The 20,881-nt window shown below is 41.9% G+C and overlaps 1 protein-coding gene across 6 annotated transcripts in view; it reads right to left on the bottom strand.

The window, feature by feature from the left end:
- The window catches only part of kcnd1 (potassium voltage-gated channel, Shal-related subfamily, member 1), a 75,498-nt gene extending 59,932 nt beyond the window's left edge, over nucleotides 1-15,566 (bottom strand). Inside the window, exons 1-3 of one of the 6 annotated variants that reach the window (XM_044210225.1) lie at nucleotides 5,872-6,263; nucleotides 4,098-4,277; nucleotides 1,687-3,000 (exon numbers count right to left, since the gene is read on the bottom strand). In XM_044210225.1, coding sequence (XP_044066160.1) covers nucleotides 1,687-1,842 — 156 coding nt within the window. In that variant the 5' untranslated portion in view covers nucleotides 1,843-3,000; nucleotides 4,098-4,277; nucleotides 5,872-6,263. The other 5 variants (XM_044210230.1, XM_044210226.1, XM_044210231.1 and 2 more) reach the window with 5 other exon arrangements.
- Between the last annotated feature and the right edge of the window lie 5,315 nt (nucleotides 15,567-20,881).

The following is a 20,881-nucleotide window of genomic DNA, read 5'->3' on the forward strand; positions in this document are numbered from 1 at the left end:
ATGAGATTAAGGTAGCGCTAAATAAACAGACTGTGGCAGAGGTGAAGGAAAATGTGTGACCTGAAAATGATGGCATGTTGCACAGAAACACTTCAATGCTCATACAATTTGCTTTTCAATTCTTCTCTTAATCCATTTAAAATTAAAGGAAGACTACTGAGTTTATTCAATTTATCTTTAATGCAGAATGATTATAGTTGACATTAACACATCCTTTGGATCTGCAGTATGAGTATGGAGCTGCTGGTGGTGCAGTTCTAGAAATACAACATGAAAGCGGCGCTCTTGACATCAAAGAGTGACGGCGGGGGGTTAATGTAAATTTAAAATTACATTTCACCCAAAGAAATGATGTCCTTGTTCTCAAAATAAAGAGCAGCGCCTACAAGACTTCACATATCAGAGGAAGAAGCTGCGCGTTATAAATTAAACTCAGCAGAAAACGTTGGACTATCTGTCTATGTCTGTGTCAGCAGCACTGGGTCAAGCATGTCTTAACAATTAACATATCTTAAGCCAGAGTTGACAGTCAGTCACACATGGTCAGGAGTGGTTTTAAATCTACGCACATTCTCAAGTGCTCTGTGTGAGCGCACACACTGTTTATGTACAAAACTGTGTGTAAGGTCCCTGATTTGTCAAGAAGCAGCCCAGTATCCCCAGGATTTACGTTTATATTGGACAAATCTACAACGTGTTCATTGTCAATGCAGGAAGGAGTGTGTCTTTTATGTAGCAAGGTAGAATTTGTGCAGAATACCCGATAACAATATTCTTGTCTGAAGATGCGGTTGAGGAAGGAGCGGGCCCTTTCTGTCGGGAAGTAAGTAAGTGGTGGTCCGGTCTGTTGATGGCCGTGCAGCGCATCCATCTTCTGTGGGAGACCAGCTTTCACGTCTCGTCGCTGACCAGCAGTTAATGCTTGTTGTTTTGTTTTTAAACGTGAACAACAGTTTTTCCTTAACATTAACCACACTCATGCGCAAATGTTTTAGGAAACACTGTCACTGAACACAAAGGGTTTTTGAAGAATCGTCCAATATGAATGCTGTCAGTATTGGACAATAATGCAAAATCCCGGGTTCAATTCAATGACTGTTGTTTTATGTCCAACGTGCGGTTGGTTATAGCAAATAAACCATGGTTGAGGTTAGGGTTATTAAAAAGGCGAACACTGCAGGTCTGTGACGGGATGTCAGACATGCTACACGTCCATCCTCCACCCGTTTACTTTCCATCTCTCTACGTAAAAGTCTAACTACTTCCTGCACTGGCTGTAAACATTGGTATTGACATTGTGAGGTGTGGAATTGTCCAATATGAAGAGGTCAAAAATCCAGCAAAACTTGTATTATAAAGAACAACTTTATTGTGAGACCAGTGCGCTTCGGCTCGGGGTCTTCATTAGGGAAGACCCTGGAGCCCGGGACGAAGGCCACGAGCTGAAACGCATCGGTTGTTCTTTATACTACAAGTGTTGCTGGTGCTCGTCAGACTTTTCCTTACTTCTTCATGCACGCTGGAAGTCGGTGAAGTTGTGGCAGAAATATCTACTCTAAATATGGACATTACTCCCAGGGATACTGGTCTTGGGAGGAAGGTAAAACGTCTGTAACTGGTGGCGTTGCAGTATCCCCCACTTTGCTATCATAGTTTGGAGCATGCTCAGTAGACAGCAGCACCCACCTGAAACCTGACCCCGCTGACGTTGACGTACAGGATCTCATCTGATTTGGACGAGTTGTCCACGGGAGGTTTGGGCATCGTCTTCTTGGCTAACGGCAGCCATCCCACCGCCGCAGCCCGCGCAAACGGCAGCCACGTCGCCACGCCGGCCGCCATCTTGCATCAGCACGTCCCACCTGTAGAGAGTCAACTTCTGTCCTCGCAAGAGGGTGGGGCTAATGGATCTGAGGTAAGCGCCTTCACTAAATCCTCGCTCACTTCTTTTCCTGCCCTGATTTCCTCGAGTGGTTGGGGCAGCGAGAGAGGAGGTGGTCGGACATGTTGAGGGGGGAGGAAGGGGGGAGGAGGGGTGGAGGGAGGGGTCAGATGGCAGTTAGGTGTCAAGCCATGAAAAAAATGCCGTGAAGGAGCGGGAAAGCCGATGCATCTGACAGGTATGTGACCCGTCTTTTATTTTGACAGGTTTCTGACGTCGTCCTGCTGGGCGGGGATGAAGCGCTCCTTGTTGCTCTCAGCTCCTTCTGGCCTGCGAGACGCTCCTCGGGGTAAACTGACAGTTTGAAAACCGGGAAACCTCTCAGGAATTAGCTGGAATATTTCCTTTTTTGGTTGTTTTTCCGATTGCAGGTGACAAACCTCCGGCCTGCGAGCGAACGTCTGTCCTGTTCTTCTAAATAACAAGATTTTCCCACTTTAAATCACAGACTCTCTTGATAGAAAAGCATAATTTCTTAGAACGGCGGAATATGTGTAAAATAATAATAAAGTTCTTCTCTGATATTGCTGTCACAGGTTTATTGCTGCTGGGACTTACAACAAAAATGAAAAGGGTATAAATCCAGGTAGGAGAGCCTCAACACACTGGTGTCTGGCCTCCACATCGCTGCAGCCTCCTCTCTCTCTCTCTTTCTGTCTGTATCTAGCTCTCTCGCCCGCCCTCTCTCCCTCTGAAGACTGATTTGTTGCAGCGCTGCAGCCTTTCAAATTCTTATTAAATTGTGATGATGGTTCCTGAAGTTGCAAGATAGACAGAATCGCCTGTGTTGCCTCCCTCCCTCTAAGTGTTTCTCCACTGTGGAGATTATGGATGTGCAGCCTCCCTCTTCCTCTCTTTCTCTTTCTCGTTTTGCGTTTGCTTGCTGTTTTGCCCTCTATAATTTTCCTTTATCTGTCTCTGTGTTTTCACTGTTCGCTCTCTCTTGTTCAAGCCGGTGGGGCAGAAGTGGTAGTGGCGGTGGAGAGACAGCAGCTCTGTGTTGGAGAGCGAGGAGGCGGCGTCAGGCCGTCCTTACTCCATGTCCATGTAGGGCTGTCCTGTCAGGAGACACACAAACAGAAACACACAGAGAGTCAGAGACAAACCAGGAGCAGAAGGAGAAATTAAGTTGTCTGAGGAAAGAAGGGAATAATTACTATAGCAGAGAAAAGGTGCAGAGAGGAGGTATGGGAGGAAAATTAGAGGAAAAGTAGGGAGGAAAGCATTGAGGAGGAGATGTGGGAAAAAATACGAGCAAAGTGAAGAGGAGGAGGAGAAAGAAGAGAAAGAGTTGTTCAACGCAAGGAATGAAGGGAGGAGGAAAGGAGAAAGGAAGGATGGGAGGGAAAACAGAGGGTGTAGTAAGGGAGGAAAGGAGACGAACACAAGAAAGGAGAAATGGATTTGTAAGAAAAGAGAGAAATTTAGAAAAAGAAAGGAGGAGGAGGAGAGAGGAGGCGTGGTAGGTTAAAGGTAAATAGAAAAAGGGAACAAGGAAGGATGGAGAAGAGAGGTGAGGAGAAAAGGAGGAGAAAGAAAAGAAAGACGTGTTGAAGGAAAGAAGTGAGGAGAGGAGAGAAAGAGAAAGGAAGGATGGGAGAGGAAAAAGTGAAGTGAGGGAAAAAGGGAGGAAAGGAGATGAAGACGAGAGGAGAAAAAGGAGAAATGGATTTGTCAAAAGAAAGGAGGAGGAGAGAGGAGGCAATAGAAGGTAAATAGAAGAAGGAAACAAGGAAGGATGGGGAGAGGAAAACTGCAAAGGAGGAGCAATGAGAAAAGATGGGAGGAAGAAAGAAAGGAGGAGAAGGTAGAGAGAGTTGTAGGGAAGAAAGGAAGGATGGGGAGAGGAAACAGAAGGTAAATAAGTGAGGGAGGGGAGGAAAGAAGAGGAGGGGGGAAGAGACAAGGAATGAGGAGAGGAAGGAAAATAATAGAAAGGAGAAATTTAGTTGTCAATAGAAAAGAGAGAGAGACTAAATATGAAGGGAGACGGGAGGAGGAGAGAGGATACGGTAAAATGAAAAGATAGAAGGTAAAGAAGGAGAAGGAAATAAGGCAGGATGAGGGAGGGAGGGGAGAGAAGAAGGGAGAATGAAATGGGAAAAGGGGGGAAATGGAGGAAGGAGACGATGAGGAAGAGGAAGAGCAGACTAACATGCTGCTGGTGAGTGAAACAGTCTGCAGATACACTTCCAAAAACAGAGTCTTTAAGTGTCAGTCTGGTGTCATTCTACATCAACACATCTCACGTTCGGACTCAAACCAACGTGTCGCTCCGTCCCTCAGCGCCGTCTGACTTCCTGTCTGCGGCGCTCAGCTGCGAGCCCATTGGTTCCTGCTGAAGACGTAAATCTTTAAAAACACTTGTAGTTTCTATCAGACCAACAGGAGGAAACAGAGCATCTGTCGGGGACTATTTCCAGCGGCGGATGAATCCACATGTGGTGCTGTAGTGAGTGTTTGGGGCAGCAGGACGGTGTGTGTGGGGCGGAGGCAGAACAAACTACAGTGTGTGTGTTCGTGGTGATGAAGGAACATGTCACCCGGTGCAGCAGAGCGGCTCGCTGATGAGTTTTAATAGTTTCTGATGACGACGGAGGAAGAAGATCCATCAGCTGTGATTCACACACACACACACACACACACACACACCTGTTAGCAGATACGTTCATGAAAATCAGCGGTATGATCCATTAACAGCAGACCTATACTAAATAAAATGCAAACTTTGACAACAAAAGTTATGCTAAGAGTTAGCAGAGTCATATTTACGATTTATTCACGTACAAATTCTGTTTGTAAATGCTGACTCATCACCTGACAACGTGGAAGAGATAAGACCGGCCTTAGTTCATCAACACAGAAGCAGGCCCGCGTACAGTAAAATTCATGTGGCATTTATTGCTTTCAGTTTTGAAATTGTTTTAATTTATCAAACACATCAATATATAAAAACAAACAATATTGTTAATAAAAAAACTTTGCGAGTGTACGTCATGACTGGTCTTTATCGACTGTTTCCTTCCTGTTTCTAACATCCCCTGACAGACGCATGGAGCTGAACTCATGTTCATGTGTTACAGATGAAGATATAAAGGTTATTAAAGATGTTTTTTATAATCAGACGAACAGAGCATCTTCAGTCTGCTGAGGGAAAACACAGCCGGCCGCCTCTCTCTTTATTTCTCCCTCTGCGTTCTTCATTCAATAAACCAGACACAATAAAGTTTCCTCTGAAACTGCTTTTCGTCAGATGAAAAGTTATTGTCGCAGGTTTATTGCATAAAGTCCACAGTGGGAGCAATAAAACTTTTACTTCCTCAGGTTTGGTTTGAATCACAGCGAGTCCGTCTGATTCAGGAAGTTTAACCTCTTCAACTCTCAAGTGCCATCAGCAGATTCATCTTCACAGACTCATGTTGAACTTTATTTCAAGTTCTAGCGGAGATCCTGACGTTTCCAAAGATACCAGATACGTCAGGCTGAATCCAGGAGGCGCTATTTCATTCATCATTTCTTTGCATTCTGCAGATCTAATACTGCTGCTACTAGTACTGCTACTCATTAGTGCTGCAAACATGCCCATAAATTACCCCTGCAAACATTGAATATAGCCAAAAGTTTTTGGACAGCATTGAAGAAATATTATAAATTTACAACAAGAGACTACAAACAAAAACTGTGACGAGATGGATTATAATTTTCATCAACGAATAAAAACTCAATGATACTTTAAAAAGACGAACAAGATGTCAAAAGGACTAATCTCTCTATAATGCAGTTTTATTTAATGACCTGCACACATCTGAATCACACATTTTGCTGTTCGACCTGCATATAATATATATAATATAATATATAATAATATAATTCTCAGGAGTTGGTGGAGACCAAAAACAGGGATCAAAGAGAGAGCATACTGGACTTACATTCACCAGGTGGACACAAACACGACTCTGTGTGGAAGCAGGCAGCTGAATGCTAACATGTTAGCTACAACTACTTTATATGATATTAAGTCGCAGCTGTGAGTCTGTCAGCCTGTTGCGGAGCTGAAATTAACCAATTAATCAAGCTTTAAAGAAACACTTCAACATTTTGCTTCTGTCTTCCTCAGAATCAGATGAGAAGGAGGACATCAGTTTCATGTCTCTGCATCCGGTACAGATTTGTGTTTGTCTTCTTTATTCAACCAACATGTTTCCACTCAGGTTCTTCATCAGAGCAGGTGAAGACACAGCCTTTATACGCACCACAAGATGGCCGACTCTGCGTCAATTATCCAATGACAACTGGACACGTAAATGGCCCGCCTCTACAGGATGCTGCACCTCCAATGCAGACATTTCAAAGTAAAAGTACACAAGAAAATCCTACATAAAGAGTGAAAATTACCATGACATGACCACAAAACACAACCACAAGAATATTTTTGCAGTTTTTGTATTTTTTGTGCCGTTTTTTGCAGTTTTTAATATTCACTTAGGTTATAATCCCTACTCTTGTCGTGTACTTTTATTCTATTTTCTATGCATTGATAAATGATTTAATTTAAGTGCTGTCGTTCTGGTGATGTTTGGTTTACCAAAACCCCTCCAAAAGCGTACGGATAGTTCAATCAATAATGGGAAATATTTAAAGAGATGGTAGATAGATATAGATATAGATATAGCGAAACGATATGACGGCATGAAAACAGCAGAGTTAAGAAATGCACTTTAGTCATCAGTATAACTACACTGACAGCACAGTCTCACTCATAATACAACACACAGTTTTTAAGTGCTGCTGTTGGCTGAATTGCATTTGAACTTTATTTTGCTCGCGTTAGAGAGGCTGTCTGAATCCGGTCCAAACCTTCCTGCCACAACAGATCAATACAGACGGATCTACAGGACTCCATCTGGAAAACTCGCACTGCTCGCAGCAACTAAAACCAAAGATACTGTTGGCGGCAGGCAGAAAAAACCAAAACAAACAAATAATACCCATAACGCACCTCACCCACCCACCTCTCCTTCATGCAGGTGCGTCTCGGTGTGGACTCTCCTCAGGAGACGCTAAAAATGCTGAACAACGGCCGACGGCGAGGCAGCCGCAGCAGCAGCGTTCCTGAGACAAGAATTGATTTTTAGTGACAAAAATTATATTTCAGTCTTAAAGTGTGGGTACACTATTAAAGAAAAATAGTTTTATTATATTTGTGGCTTGTGGTGAGAGATGTGAAAGCAGCATTATCTCAGTTCTCTGTCAGTAAACAGAAATATACTTCAGGTTTAGGGATAAAAGATTTAAAAGTTTGATCGATTTAATTGTTTTGGGCAAAAGGGACCAATTTCATCATATTGTGTTCTTCTGTAGGTTAAAATAAAGAACCCCAAGAACTGTGGTTACATATACTGTGCTGTACTATATATTTATATATTTATATATTTTCTATACGGTCACAGGGTTTTCTTCAGGTCAGGATTTAAAGATCTGCCAGATCAACAGCAAACTGAACTCAACTAAAGCAGAAATGTCCCCGATGAAACAGCCGCATACAAATCCTGCAACAGACACAAGGCAAAATATAGGGACATCAAAGTTCAGCGCACACGCACACACACACACACTCACCTTCCTGTACCTGCCCTGCCTCAGTAAAATCTCCAGTGTGTGTGTTGATGAATTATGAATGAACTTTCAGCCTGACTGGGTTCTCCACGTTCAGCTGCACTGCCTCGGTTACCACTAAGCACATACAATCCGCAACACACACACACACGCGCGCACACGCACACACACACATATGTAAACAAAGACACACATGTGTGAACACACACCATATAAACTAACACACAGCTTCCATCTGACCGGCGTTGGTACTGCAGTGTTTTCTAGATAAAGTTTCACATCATTTCAACAGGAACACACACACACACACACACACACACTTTATCTACATTTCAGCCACTCACCGTACTGTTAAATTAAACCATGCCGCCATGTTTCATTTTATTTCCGTATATTTTTCCACCAGCTGTCAGTGAGGACAATCCCAACCTGTCCGAGAAGAAGATGTGTGGTCTGGGACGGCTCACACACTGAGGAGAGCTGAATCGTCAGTATATTGTTTCACATTGTGGCTGTAATAAACACTGCAGTCTTCAGGGGGCGCTAGCAGGGAGTCAGATTATCGGTCTTGTTGTTTACAGGTTACGGTGCTTTGGGATAAATAGCGTGAAGCTAATCAGACGTTTACAGCAGTTGTAGGTCTGATAGTCAGTTGTGGTAAAATAAATAGTTGTAGCAGCGTATTGGCGGTCGGCGTGTCCCTGTGGTCGTACACGCGTGGGGGATTTTACATTCAGCTGTTAAGAACTTATTTCAGGCTGACTGCAGTGTTTTTATTATATATTATTCATTTTTAGAACACGTATGTTTCCATCAGGATTCAGTATCTGTGGCGAGGGCTTCGAAACAGCATTTAGATCGTCATTTTGGGAAGTACAGTGAAAAGGTGACGCTTCATGTAACACGTGCGTCATTTCCTAATAATTTCACAGGAAGTTTCCCGGAAAGAACGATGTAATCTGGAGCTGCTTACATGCAAACAGAGACAATGTTCTGACGTCAGAGTTAAAGTAAAATGAGTCGTTGTTTTTGTTGGTTTCCAGAGGAAAGAGGGCGGTCCGTCTGTCTGCAGGTTTCCAGTAGGTCCGTCCATCAGTCCGTCCTCTCTGTGGGAGTCCCTGCCAACATGATGTGTTTCTGAGGGCACATTAGATATTTACAGCGTCCGCAGGCGGCGTTTTATCCACAGCCACAGCTCTGGGATCAGCGTCTCCCTCCCGCCGAGCAGCCGCTGCTGCAGCTTCGACCCCGGAAGCTTCCGGTAATGGTACGGCTGCTGTTTTTATGGTTATTACTGTGTGGGAGCTGAACCTGAGTCAGTGGATTTCCCGTCCAACTGCTGAGTGAAAGACTCTCCTCAACCACTTCAGGAACCAAGAGGAACAGTTTGAAGTGTAGTCGCAGCATTTTGGAAGAGTTTCTACCAAATTTCAGTCACAGTGCAGCCGCTCAGCGGTGGAATGTAACGAAGTTCAGTTACTCAAGTGCTGCACCTGAGTACAAGTTCGAGGTACTTTGAGGTTACTTTCCCCTTCCACTCGGCCTTGTCTCAGAGGGAAATATAGACTTTTCACTGCGCTGCGTTTGTCTGACGGCTTCAGTTACTTTTCAGTTCTTCAGCCCCTTCCTGTCCGGTGGAAACCTCGTATCTCCAGGTGTTAGTGACGAGCTGAAGGATGAAGAGTTTCCTTCACGTGCTGAGGAAACTCCTCCTCCTCCTGAAGCTGAATAAACTCTTTAACCCCCCCTCGGATCAGCTGGGAAACGCATCGTCACAGAGCTGAAAACAGGCTGTTTCTCTGATACGTGGTTCTCGCAGGACGGCGACGCTGCAAACACGTGATGACCTTATAGACCATGATGCATTGCTGCAGGTTAAACTGCCCAACAGTATGTAAAGCAGTTAAAATGAGCTCGACCTGAAACATCTGCAGCAGTAAAATGCAACACACACATGAATGCAGCAGGAATATGAATCCAGAAACATCAGATATAATAAACACTGACAGGAAGCGTTTCACTGCACAGGGACGACTCTCACTGTCAGCTGATTATACTTCTACCTGCAGGACGTTTACCTGTAGCGGAGTGCTTCCACAGAGTGGTGTCAGGACTCTTACTGCAGTAAAGGATGTGAACACTTCGTCCATCACTAAACTCTGTTCATGTCTTATTTATTTCCCCATCAGTCAGTGTTTCATCTGTTCAGCTTAAAAGCTTCAAACAAACTTGGCAGGAGTTCTCCTCTAATGGGATCTGCATGACGACTGTTCTGTTCGACTGTACATTCTTCTGTCTGTGATTATGAAGTGAATCAGCTGAAGTGAACAGATGCAACGTGATTTCATCCTGTGGTGTCGCGCGTCTCTGTATTTAGACGCACTATCCTCAGGTAAACACCGGGGAAATATGAATTACATACAACTACTTTCCTTTAAAATGTTGTAGAGGGAATATAACGCTGCCTAAACATTTTTCTTTAGGAATATTTGTACTGAATATATCTGCAAAATATCTGCCAATGTTTTTCAAGTCCTTTAATATCTGAGTGTGGCAGCTGGAGTGTGGTTAAAGTGGGATTAAGGGCTAGCAGTTTCCCCCTGCTTCCAGTCTTTGTGCTAAGCTAACGCAGCACCAGCTCCTGCTCTCAGTAAAATGTAAAAAGTCTTTTTTGACCTACAGTCATCTTTATTTACATCAGTATTATTACACTAAAAGTCTTTCTGCCACTTTTGGAGAAAAGAATTTGGAGATTTCAGAAAGTCGTAACTATGAGAAATATTATTTATAAACTGTTCAAATATTCTTGCGAATGTTGTTCTCATAATAAGTATGACTTTATTTTACTCCTAATATTGACTTTTTAGGGCTGCAACTAACAATGATTTTCAATATTGATTAATCTGACAATTATTAGCTTGATTCATCATTTAATCTATAAAGTGTCATGAAATAGTAAACGAGGCCTGAGTCCACGGTGACGTCTTTTAACATCTCGTTTTGATTAAAAGTCCAAAACCCAAAGCGAGTCACTATAAAACCGGCACACCGGAGAAACTGGGATTAGGTCGTGTTTTGCGTTTTCGCTGGAAAAATAACTTCAAGAATCGTTTATGATCAAAACAGCTTCTGATTATTTTTCTGACAGCTCTACAATATTTAGCTTTTGTCATAAAATTATAGTTTTCTGGCTCAAATTGACCTTTTTCTTGTAAAATTATAATTTTATTCTCGTAATTTTGACTTTAATTCCTAAAATGTCGACTTTTTCTCCCATAAATCTGATGTAATTCTAATGATATTGACTCTTTTAAAAAAATATTGACTTTTTATTGTGAACTTTAGTCTCATAAAACTAAAACGTTTTGACGATTCTGTGTTTCCGTGTATAAAAACAGCGTTTAAATGTGTCGAGAGTTCATTTCCTCAGTTTCCTCTTTGATCCAGTAGTTTATCTCAGATATGGTCTTTAATATTATATTAATGTCTAATTCAAACCCAAACAGATTTTTCAGAGTTTTCATAAAAAACTCTCTGAATCTGTCGAATGTGTTTCTAAAACAAAGAGAGATAAATGACATATTTTAAATAAAGGAAACAGGATGTCACCTGATCCACAGCTGACGTGACAGATGTTTCTGTAAATATGAAATCCTGCTGCCTCTGCTCTGCACTGGATGTGATCCGATCAATAACAGGACAACGACGCGGCTCCAATCACTGATCAATGGAGCAGAAAACACGTTGGTGACTACCGATCGATGACGAGGCAGCGGGGCTCTCTGATCGCCGATCAATAAGAAGGTAAACAGGAAGTCTGCAGGAGACACAGCTTTAGTCATTTTGTTTGTAGATATTTTGAGTACGAGTTTCTTTTTGCTTCTATCAATAACTCAGTTCATTGATTATGAAACAAGACGAGCTTTATTTCTCTCATTTCTTCCTGACCTCCTTTTCTCCGCGACCTTCCTCTCCTCCTCTTCCACTTCCTGTCATCAGCGGCGGAAAGTGCGGAAGTACTTTTACTCTGTTCTTAAGTACAGTTTCGAGGTACTTGTACTTTACTCGAGTGTTTCTGCTCCGCCACATCTCAGAGGCAAACATTCTACTTTTACTTAAAGATCTGAGTGCTTCTTCCACCGCCGATCAGTATTAACAGTCTAATAAAAATCTACTTTTGATACTTTAAGTACATTTTGCTGATAATATTTCTGTACTTTTACTTAAGTAGGATTTTAATGCAGGACTTTTACTTGTAGCGGAGTATTTTTAGATTATTGTAATGGTACTTTTACTGAAGTAAAGGGTCTGAACACTTCTTCCACCTCTGCCATCTGTCTCTCTCTACCATCCTTCCTGTTTTCTATCTCTATATTCTTAGTGCACACGGGTGAAGAAGTTTAGGAACAACTAGCCACTAAACAAGCTGCGTCATACTGTGTTAGATATGAAACATTGCGTAAATAGTTGGTAATGGACCCAGCTGAGATGTAACTATGGATACGAACCTCCTGCCGTGATGTAGACGGGTTTATTAGCGGCCAAGGAGCCTCTTCTCCCGACGCTAGCAGTTTCCCCCTGCTCCCAGTCAGTGTCGCTAAGCTAAAGGGCTAAATAGTGCTGTGCTTCAGTATTATGTAGGCAAATATTTTAATACTTCTAACTTCACTACATTTATCTGATAACTTTAGTTACTTTGCAGATTCCGATTAATAATACAGCATATAATCAACAAATAAATCATGATGTAATGTTATAGATTAAGATAAGACTTTATTGATCACGGCTGGATATTCACAAGCTACCCAACAGCATATAGTTCAGCTCCACCATTACCAGCTGCAACATTAAAGTGATGAACTCATTAATGCATCAATAGACATCATTCTGCATAATGAGCACGTTTACTTTTGGTACTTTGAGTATATTTTGATACTTGTGTACACTTTGAATGCTGCAGAGTGTTTCTACACTGTGGCGTTACTACTTTCACTGAAGTAAAAGCTCCGAGTACTCCTGTCATGCCGGTTACATACGTCCTGGACTTCTCTCTGTACTGGACCCGCTGAGAGGAAACTGATGTCCGTCTGAAACATGTGACTCCGGAGAACGAGAGGGTTTCCAAAAAAACCAGCAGGAAAAGTGTGACTCAGGCCGGAGCAGGTAAGTGTTTCTGCTGGAGTGGAAACTGCTGTCGACACACACACACACACACACACACACACACAGTGATGAAGAGCAGCACATGGCTGGTCAGTCTGAGTGTTTGTGTGAAACCATTAGCCGGCCATCAGTGAGCAGCACTTCACTGCAGCAGACACACACACACACACACACACACACACACACACACACACACACACACACACACACACAGTCTAGTACAAACACAAGAAACGTCAGTAGACTACAACAGATCGCGATAAAACAGAAGAAGATTGCGAAGTATTAACAGTAAACGAAGCATCAAGGTGTGTCAGCTAACAGAACTGTCACATGACGTTGTGTATTTACGTTTCCGTGTGATTTTTGGACAGCTCTGCGTCGTCTGCTGTCTTGTCTGACATTTAAAGTTAGAATCCGTAAGATTTTCACATCCATTTTTGATGCTATTTATGATCTGCATTTTCTCTGCAACAGCCATTAATTCATTGTGTAATTTCCTCTCTATATGGTAGTTTTCACTGTTAGTGGCGGAGTCCGCCAGTCCCGCGCTGGATTCAGACTGCCTTCCTAAACACGAGGGAATGACAGGAAACGACGCAGCGTGTTTACTGTTCCCTCTCCTGCGGCCGTATCAGAGCTGGACTAGTTTACTGCTAATGCTAACGCAACATTTGCTACCGCTTCAACTTGTGAAGCCGCCACAGGAAACACAATGTATTTGTCACCGAGGTCAGTGCTGATCGTGATTCTTCATCAAAAATGCGTCTACAAAACAAAACGACAGTCGTTTGGGTGATTTTTTTTTTGTTTTTGTCAGCCGATCAGACGCTGAAATCAGATGGCGGTTGCTTTATTTACAGTCCTTTATTAAAACTGAGTTTGTTTGTCTGCACCGTAAACAGACACACCAGCTGCTCAAACAGTTTGCTGCCCCAATAATACCTGGACCTGTGGCAGGACGATAACTTTAAATAAAGCAAAAAACGAAAATAATTCCCAGTTTCTGAAAAGGTGAACGAGACTCAAGACGGCTGTATGAGGAGTTGCTCGTGTGATGGTTAAAAATACTGTGAATTTACATTATACCAACTAAATCTGGATTTTGTTACCAAACTTTGAGGCGTCCATGTTTATTTCGTTTTTAGGTGACGTTGGATTTATTGGAGCTTTTTTAAAAGAAAGTTTCTCAGTCTGAACTAACTCATGAACGCAATATAAGTTTTCGATACTAATTTCTTCCCTTTTTTTTAAATTTAAACAAAATAGAATTAAAACATCTCAAAAACATTTCTTTTAAAGATAAATCTGGTGATATTCTGTATTTTTCTTCTCATCATTAAATCTCACGTTCAGACTCAAACCATCATGAACGTTTCTGCTAACAGGTGTGTGTGTGTGTGAATCACAGCTGATGGATCTTCTTCCTCCGTCGTCATCAGAAACTATTAAAACTCATCAGCGAGCCGCTCTGCTGCACTGGCTGACATGTTCCTTCATCACCACGAACACACACACTGTAGTTTATTCTGACTCCGCCCCACACACACCGTCCTGCTGCCCCAAACACTCACTACAGCACCACATGTGGATTCATCCGCCGCTGGAAATAGTCCCCAACAGACGCTCTGTTTCCTCCTGTTGGTCTGATAGAAACTACAAGTGTTTTTAAAGATTTACGTCTTCAGCAGGAACCAACGGGCTCGCAGCTGAGCGCCGCAGACAGGAAGTCAGACGGTACTGAGACGACAAAACGAACACACAAAGACAGATCACACGCGACACCCGTCACAACTCAGCCTGAGTTTTTTCCTTCATGCGTTTCAGACTCACTTTTTTTTTTAACTTAAAAACATAAATTCAGCTTTAAAACGGAACTTGAAAATTACATCAAAGTAGAAAATAGACTTCCAATAGAAAATAACACCAATAATATTATATTTCATCGCGGTTGGACCACAGAAGCAGAAGGTGTGTGAATATTAATGAGCACAATGTGTGTGTGTGTGTGTGTGTGTGTGTGTGTGTGTGTGTGTGTGCTTTCATGCATGCATATCAAAAGTGTGTGTGTGTGAATGCTTGAATGCTAACCACCGTTAATAGCAAACACACAGAACTTCATCACTAATTCATACTGCTGGATTACGTCAACCTCAACACGCACACGCACACACACACACGCACGCACAAACACACACACACACACACACACACAAACACAAACACAAACACACACTCTACAAAGTCATCTGTTTTTGTCTCCTCCACTTCCACCTGTTATTCTCTTATTTTTCTACTTTTTCCCGTCCTGAATCGCTGCAGTCGCGCTCAACTGTTTTTTCCAAACCACTCGTTTTATTCGACTCTACGCCGTCTGGCCTGTCGGTCCACTTCTTTTCTCTTCCTATAGTCGTTCATCTTTCTTTCTTTTCTGATTCTTCTCTCTTGTCTGTATTCAAAGTTTTCTACTCTGATTCTATTTCCTCCTTCTTCTCCCTCTCTCCGCCCCGCCGTCCCGTCCTGCTCCTCCTCTCCTCTCGACTTCTCCACTCCCTTCTTATTCTATTCTCAGCAGGAAGCGGTCTATCTGGAGCAGTTTTCATCCTACTTACCGCGGCTGATGATGATGAGGATGAAGGTGAGGAAGAAGAAGAAGAAGAAGGAGTGATGAGGAAGGCAGAGGCAGGTTTTTTCCAGGTGGATACAGGACAGGCGGACGCAGGAGGATGGAGGAATAATAATAAAAAGAAGAAGAAGAAGAAGGAGGAAGAGGAGGAGTGCTGTTTTACTGTCTCAGATCTGTCCTGCTCTGCTGCCGCGGCAACAACCACATCTCCTGTCATCCCTCGCTCTCTCTCTCTCTCACACACTCTCTCTCTCTCTCTCTCGCTCGCTCGCTCGCTCCCTGGCTCCACCTCCCATTTGCTTGCTCGACCCTCCCCTCCTTCTCCCTCTCTCTCTCTCTCTGTTCGTTGTCATTTCTCACTCTCTTCTTCTTCTTCTCTCCCTCGTGTCCGTCCCTTTTCTCTCCACACACACACACACACACACACACACACACACACACACACACACACACACACACTCTCTGCTCCACATTCGACCGACTGATGGGAGTTTCATGTTGGGAAAAGAGAGAGAGAGGATTACGACCTGATGATGCAACAAAGCATTGAGAGAAGAACTGCTCTCTGTGAAAGAGAAACACTTCTAAACTCATTTAAAACAGATAGAAAGTAAAGTTCAAATTAATTTCCAGCGTACAGTTTCGATACTTATATAGAAATAACTGACATCATTATTAATATCTCGTTCCCGCAATGACTTTTTTCTTGCAAAACTTTGTTTGCATAATAGTAACTTTTTCTCATTAAATTAATACTTTCACTGCATAAATCAGACTTTTTCTTGTAAAATTCTGACTTTATCCACAAAAAACTGTAAAATTACAACTTTATTCTTATGAAATTACTTTTTCTACTTTTTTATTTGAAGTTTTCGCTAATGTTGACTTTTTTTCTACTAAACTTACTACCTCGTTCTCATATTAAATTTCTTTAGTGGCTTTTATTTGCGTAATATTGACTTTTTCTTGTAAAATAAAGATTAACTCCCTTGTAGATTTTTTCTCGTTAAATTGTGACAATGTTCGCACAACAAATATTAAAATTACTTCTGTTTTTTAAAGTATTGACTTATTTCTACTAAATGTACTACCTTGTTCTTATATTGACTTTTTTGTGTAAAATTAGGTGTTTATTTGCATCATTTTGGCTTCTTTCTGATAGAATTCAGACTTAATTTGCATTATATTTTTTTGTTGTAAAATCATGACTTTATTGTCATAATATCCCAACATTTTTCCTAAGCGTTTAAAACTTGTCTTCTTCGTCTGCTGGCGGATGTTTGCTGCTCCGCTCAGACATCACTGCTGTGTGAGATGATTGACAGGATCAAATGGACATTTTGATGGACGGTAACTTTATCACATGTTTAAACTGCAGGGAGGAGAATTTAGACTTTTAGAATCCATTTTAGAGTCTGAATACAGATGTTTTGCCTGTGAATCTTGTTTGAGGTCAAGTTTCATTTGTTCGCTCAGAGACGTGAAGGGAACACAATCAGCTTTACCACTTAGTGAGACAAAACACTGCTAACACACACACACACACACACACACCTGGACACTGGAGCTGCGTACTTAAACATTTAAACAGCAAACCGAGGCTGAATAACAAGCGGCTAAATGTGATTGCAACAAATGCAGGTTGTGAATTTATCTGTATGTGGCATATTCGAATGTAAATATAACTTTTAGCATCTGTTTATGAGTTAGCGTGTTTTTATTTTTACCTGATCTGATGATTTTCTCCACAAAATGGGAGACGGCTGTTTTACCTCACACATATCTCATTACAAATAAGATAAAAGGTTGTCCTTTACACTTATTTTGTTACCGTAAAACAATTTCTCAAAAAAAAACATCAGTTAGCGTTTTTAATGGGTTTTGTTGTTGTTTCGTTTTCTTTTTACTTTTTCTTTTTGACCGGCCCAGTCTGGGTTAGCAGTTAGCATTTTAGCATATTCCACATCAACCCAGGAATAATTCCTGTTAGCCTTGTTTAGCAGTTAGCATTGTTTGACCAGCCTACAAAGTATTGTGAGCTTTGGCGGTCAGTTAGCATTACTTGATTAGCCGTTAGCATTTATGCGTAAAGTTATTATTGTAGCTTAACCTCAAATACTTTAACTTTGACTGTATTTGTCAAACCACATGTGCATTTCGTAGAAAGGACAAACTGATCACGCACAAAACCTGCAAGTCAGTTTGTGAACATACGCAGACATTTACATTTAATATTCTGTTTTCTTCAATATTTTAATTGTAAGTGACAACTGCTTTATTCGTCCATTAAATACATTTTCCTCACAGTCACAAACTGAGCATGCTCAGACATTTGCTACAAATATATCAGATGAGTTGCAGCAATGCATCGTGGTCTATAAGATCATCACGTGTTTGTAGCGTCGCTGTCCTGTGAGAACCATGTATCTCTAAAAAGTCAACTTTAACGGGGTTAAAGAGTTTATTCGGCTTCAGGAGGAGGAGAGTTTTCTCAGCACGTAAAGGAAACTCTTCATCCTTCAGCTCATCGCAAACACCTGAAGATACGTGGTTTTCACTGGACAGGAAGGGGATGAAGAACTGAAAAGAAACTAAAGCCGTCAGACAAACGCAGCGCAGTAAAAAGTCCAGTATTTCCCTCTGAGATGTAGCGCAGTAGAAGGAGACTCCAAGTCACAACGTTTATTCAAAAAGACAATGTTTCGATCCAAGTCGGATCTTCATCGGGTCAAAATGTTTCAAAATGGCTACCACACCCATTTTTTTTATTATGTGACATTGCTTATTTTCTCTCTTCTTTCAAATCAGATTTACCCCCAAAACCTGAAATGCGTTCCATGGAGTTCATAATAAAATATGAATTAATAAAAAACTAATAGAAAAAATATAATTTGATAAAATCATGTTCCAATAGCTCATCACTGTCTTCTCTCTTCTGTTCGCCTTCACTTCTCTCATCCTTTCTTTCCCGTGATTACTTGAGTTCCTGCTCGCCGTCTTTTCTTCCCACTTGTGGTGAAGACTGTAATTGTGTTGACTTATTTATACTGTATTGGAAAGACGGGAAACACCAACACACACACACACACACATTCAGCAGTGGAAAAATCAATGGTTAATCAGGTTGTGAGAGGGGCGTTTGGACTCAGGGGACAGTTTGTTTAAGTCCCCATTACACCTGCATTCTCCCGGGTAAACTTAACACACACACACACACACACACACACACACACACACACACACACACACACACACACACACCACCATGGGTTTCCATTAATATCAGAAGAGAGATTACTTTTAGATTCTGTGTGCTTCTCATGACAGGAGAGAGATTATAACGACACTTTGTTTCCTGTTTTATTATATTTTCATAATAAAATAAAATGCATTGGTTCCTGTTGTCACCCCAACAAAGAAAATTAGTTCCTGGTGGGAAGTGTAATCAGGAAAAAGCCCTTAAAGCATTAAAGCAGTGCAGCGTCCCTGTGGCTGCTGTGCTGTTATATATTCTATCATCAGGTTATTATTCCTCGTGCATTAATGTAAAGCAGGATGTTGCTGCTGCAGCTGGTGGAGCCGGAGCTCATGTTGAACCGGTTTGTATCGGACTGCAGCTGATGATGCTTTTCATTCTGGATCCATCTGCCGATTCTTTTCTCCGTCGATCCATCGATCGATCGACCCAGAGCCCAAAGCGACGCCTTCACCGTGTCGTCGTGTCCGACCGACAGTCCGAAGCTCGACGTTATTAACAAACATTACAGTTATTACAGTCGTTCAGAGGAAAAGCAGCAGATCTGCACATCTGAGGAGCTGCAGCCAGGAAGGGATTTACAGGAGAAACGACTTCAAACATCAAAACAGCTGCGGATTAATTTTCTGTCAATCTACTTATTGTTTCAGCTGAACTTGCACATTTTCATATGTTTTGTGCAAAAATCTTATCAAAAAATCTTGTAAAGTAACTAAAGCTGTCGTGAAGTAAAAAGTACAATATTTCTGTCAGACAGGTGAGTGTGAGGCAGCAGAAGGATCCAAATGCAGAAAGTAGAGGCAGATAGGGACAGTTCAATGATTTAATGACCAGTTGATGACTCAAATGAGCTTACAGGCAGACGCAGGTAGGTGCAGGTACAGGTGGCTCGAAAGCAAAGAAACATGGCAACAAAGAAACTGCAATCTGACAGCTGACTTGGGGAAAAGGAGGCTGCAGGGCTGATGAGGAAATGAGGTGCAGGTGGGGAGATGGACGGGGAAGCTCAGGTGAGGGGAATGAGGTGATTGCAGGGCAGATGGGAGTGGCATGATCTGGAGTGAAAGGAAAGTCTGAAGTCACCTGGTGGACAGGTGAAGAATAACACTGAAGGGGCCTGGGAAAGGGGAGTGTCTGAAGAGAGAGACACAGTACAGGTGGACCCTCTGAGATGTAGCGGAGTAGAAGTAGCATGAAAAGAAAAGACTCCAGTAAGGTACAAGTACCTCAGATTTGTACTTAAGTATAGTGCTTCACCACTGAACAGCACACATGTTTTGTTTAGTTAGTGAGCTTTAGAAGTGTTGGTAGGTGTATTTAAAAACTCTGGACTCAGGTGAGGAATGTCCATAGTCATAACACCAGAGACAACTGAAATCTTTATAGATTTACTGTAATTAATTATAACACAGGTAAGGTAAAGCGTTAACCATAGCTGCTAGAAAGCATTCCCTAAAAGAAAGTGAATGTGTTTTTATAATTTACCTGTTAGTTCACAGATATTTGCTTCATACAATTCGGTTTTCTGGTTCTTTAGTTCTTGTTTTCTAATATCTTATTGTCAGATATTACATTTCTGTCTCCATCTTGATAAAAGTTGTTGGACTGTGAAAACGTAAAAGAGAAGAAGAGGAGGGAGGGTCAGAGGAAAAGCTTTTTGTGGACGTATTGATCGTAAGAGGAGACACGCTCTGACTTTGTGTGTGTGCGTGTGTGTGTGTGTGTGTGTGTGTGTGTGTGTGTGTGTGTGTGTGTGACCTCATTAATAATTAAGAGCGGCCCAATGCAGTTTGGGAGGATGGAGGGGAGGGCAGAAAACGAAAAACAAGAGGAATCCAGAGAATGAAAAAGAGGAGAGATGAACACACAAATGAATGGTTCCCTCGAGTGTGTGTGCGTATGTATGTGTGTGTGTGCGTATGTGTGTGTGTGTGTAGTGTCTATATATAGGCAGCAGCAGTGCTGAGTGAACTGACGTTTCCCAGACAAGCAGGGAACTCCCAGACGTCCTCAGAGTTCACTGAGAGAAGACGAGAGTCAGAGTCTCAGGACACACAACCAGCTAACTGACCGGTCAAACTAACCTTTACCAACTACAAGCAGGGGTGGAAGAAGCACTCAGAGCTTTTACTTAAGTAAAAGTACTAATACCACAATGTAGAAATACTCTGTTACAAGTACCCGCATCAAAATATACTTCAGAATAATAAATATGATCTTATTGTTTTATAATTATTGATGCATTCATGTAGAAAAGGTTTCAGTCGTAGTCATCTGG

Source organism: Siniperca chuatsi, linkage group LG10 (genome assembly GCF_020085105.1).
Source record: "Siniperca chuatsi isolate FFG_IHB_CAS linkage group LG10, ASM2008510v1, whole genome shotgun sequence".
In the NCBI taxonomy this organism is placed as follows: domain Eukaryota; kingdom Metazoa; phylum Chordata; class Actinopteri; order Centrarchiformes; family Sinipercidae; genus Siniperca; species Siniperca chuatsi.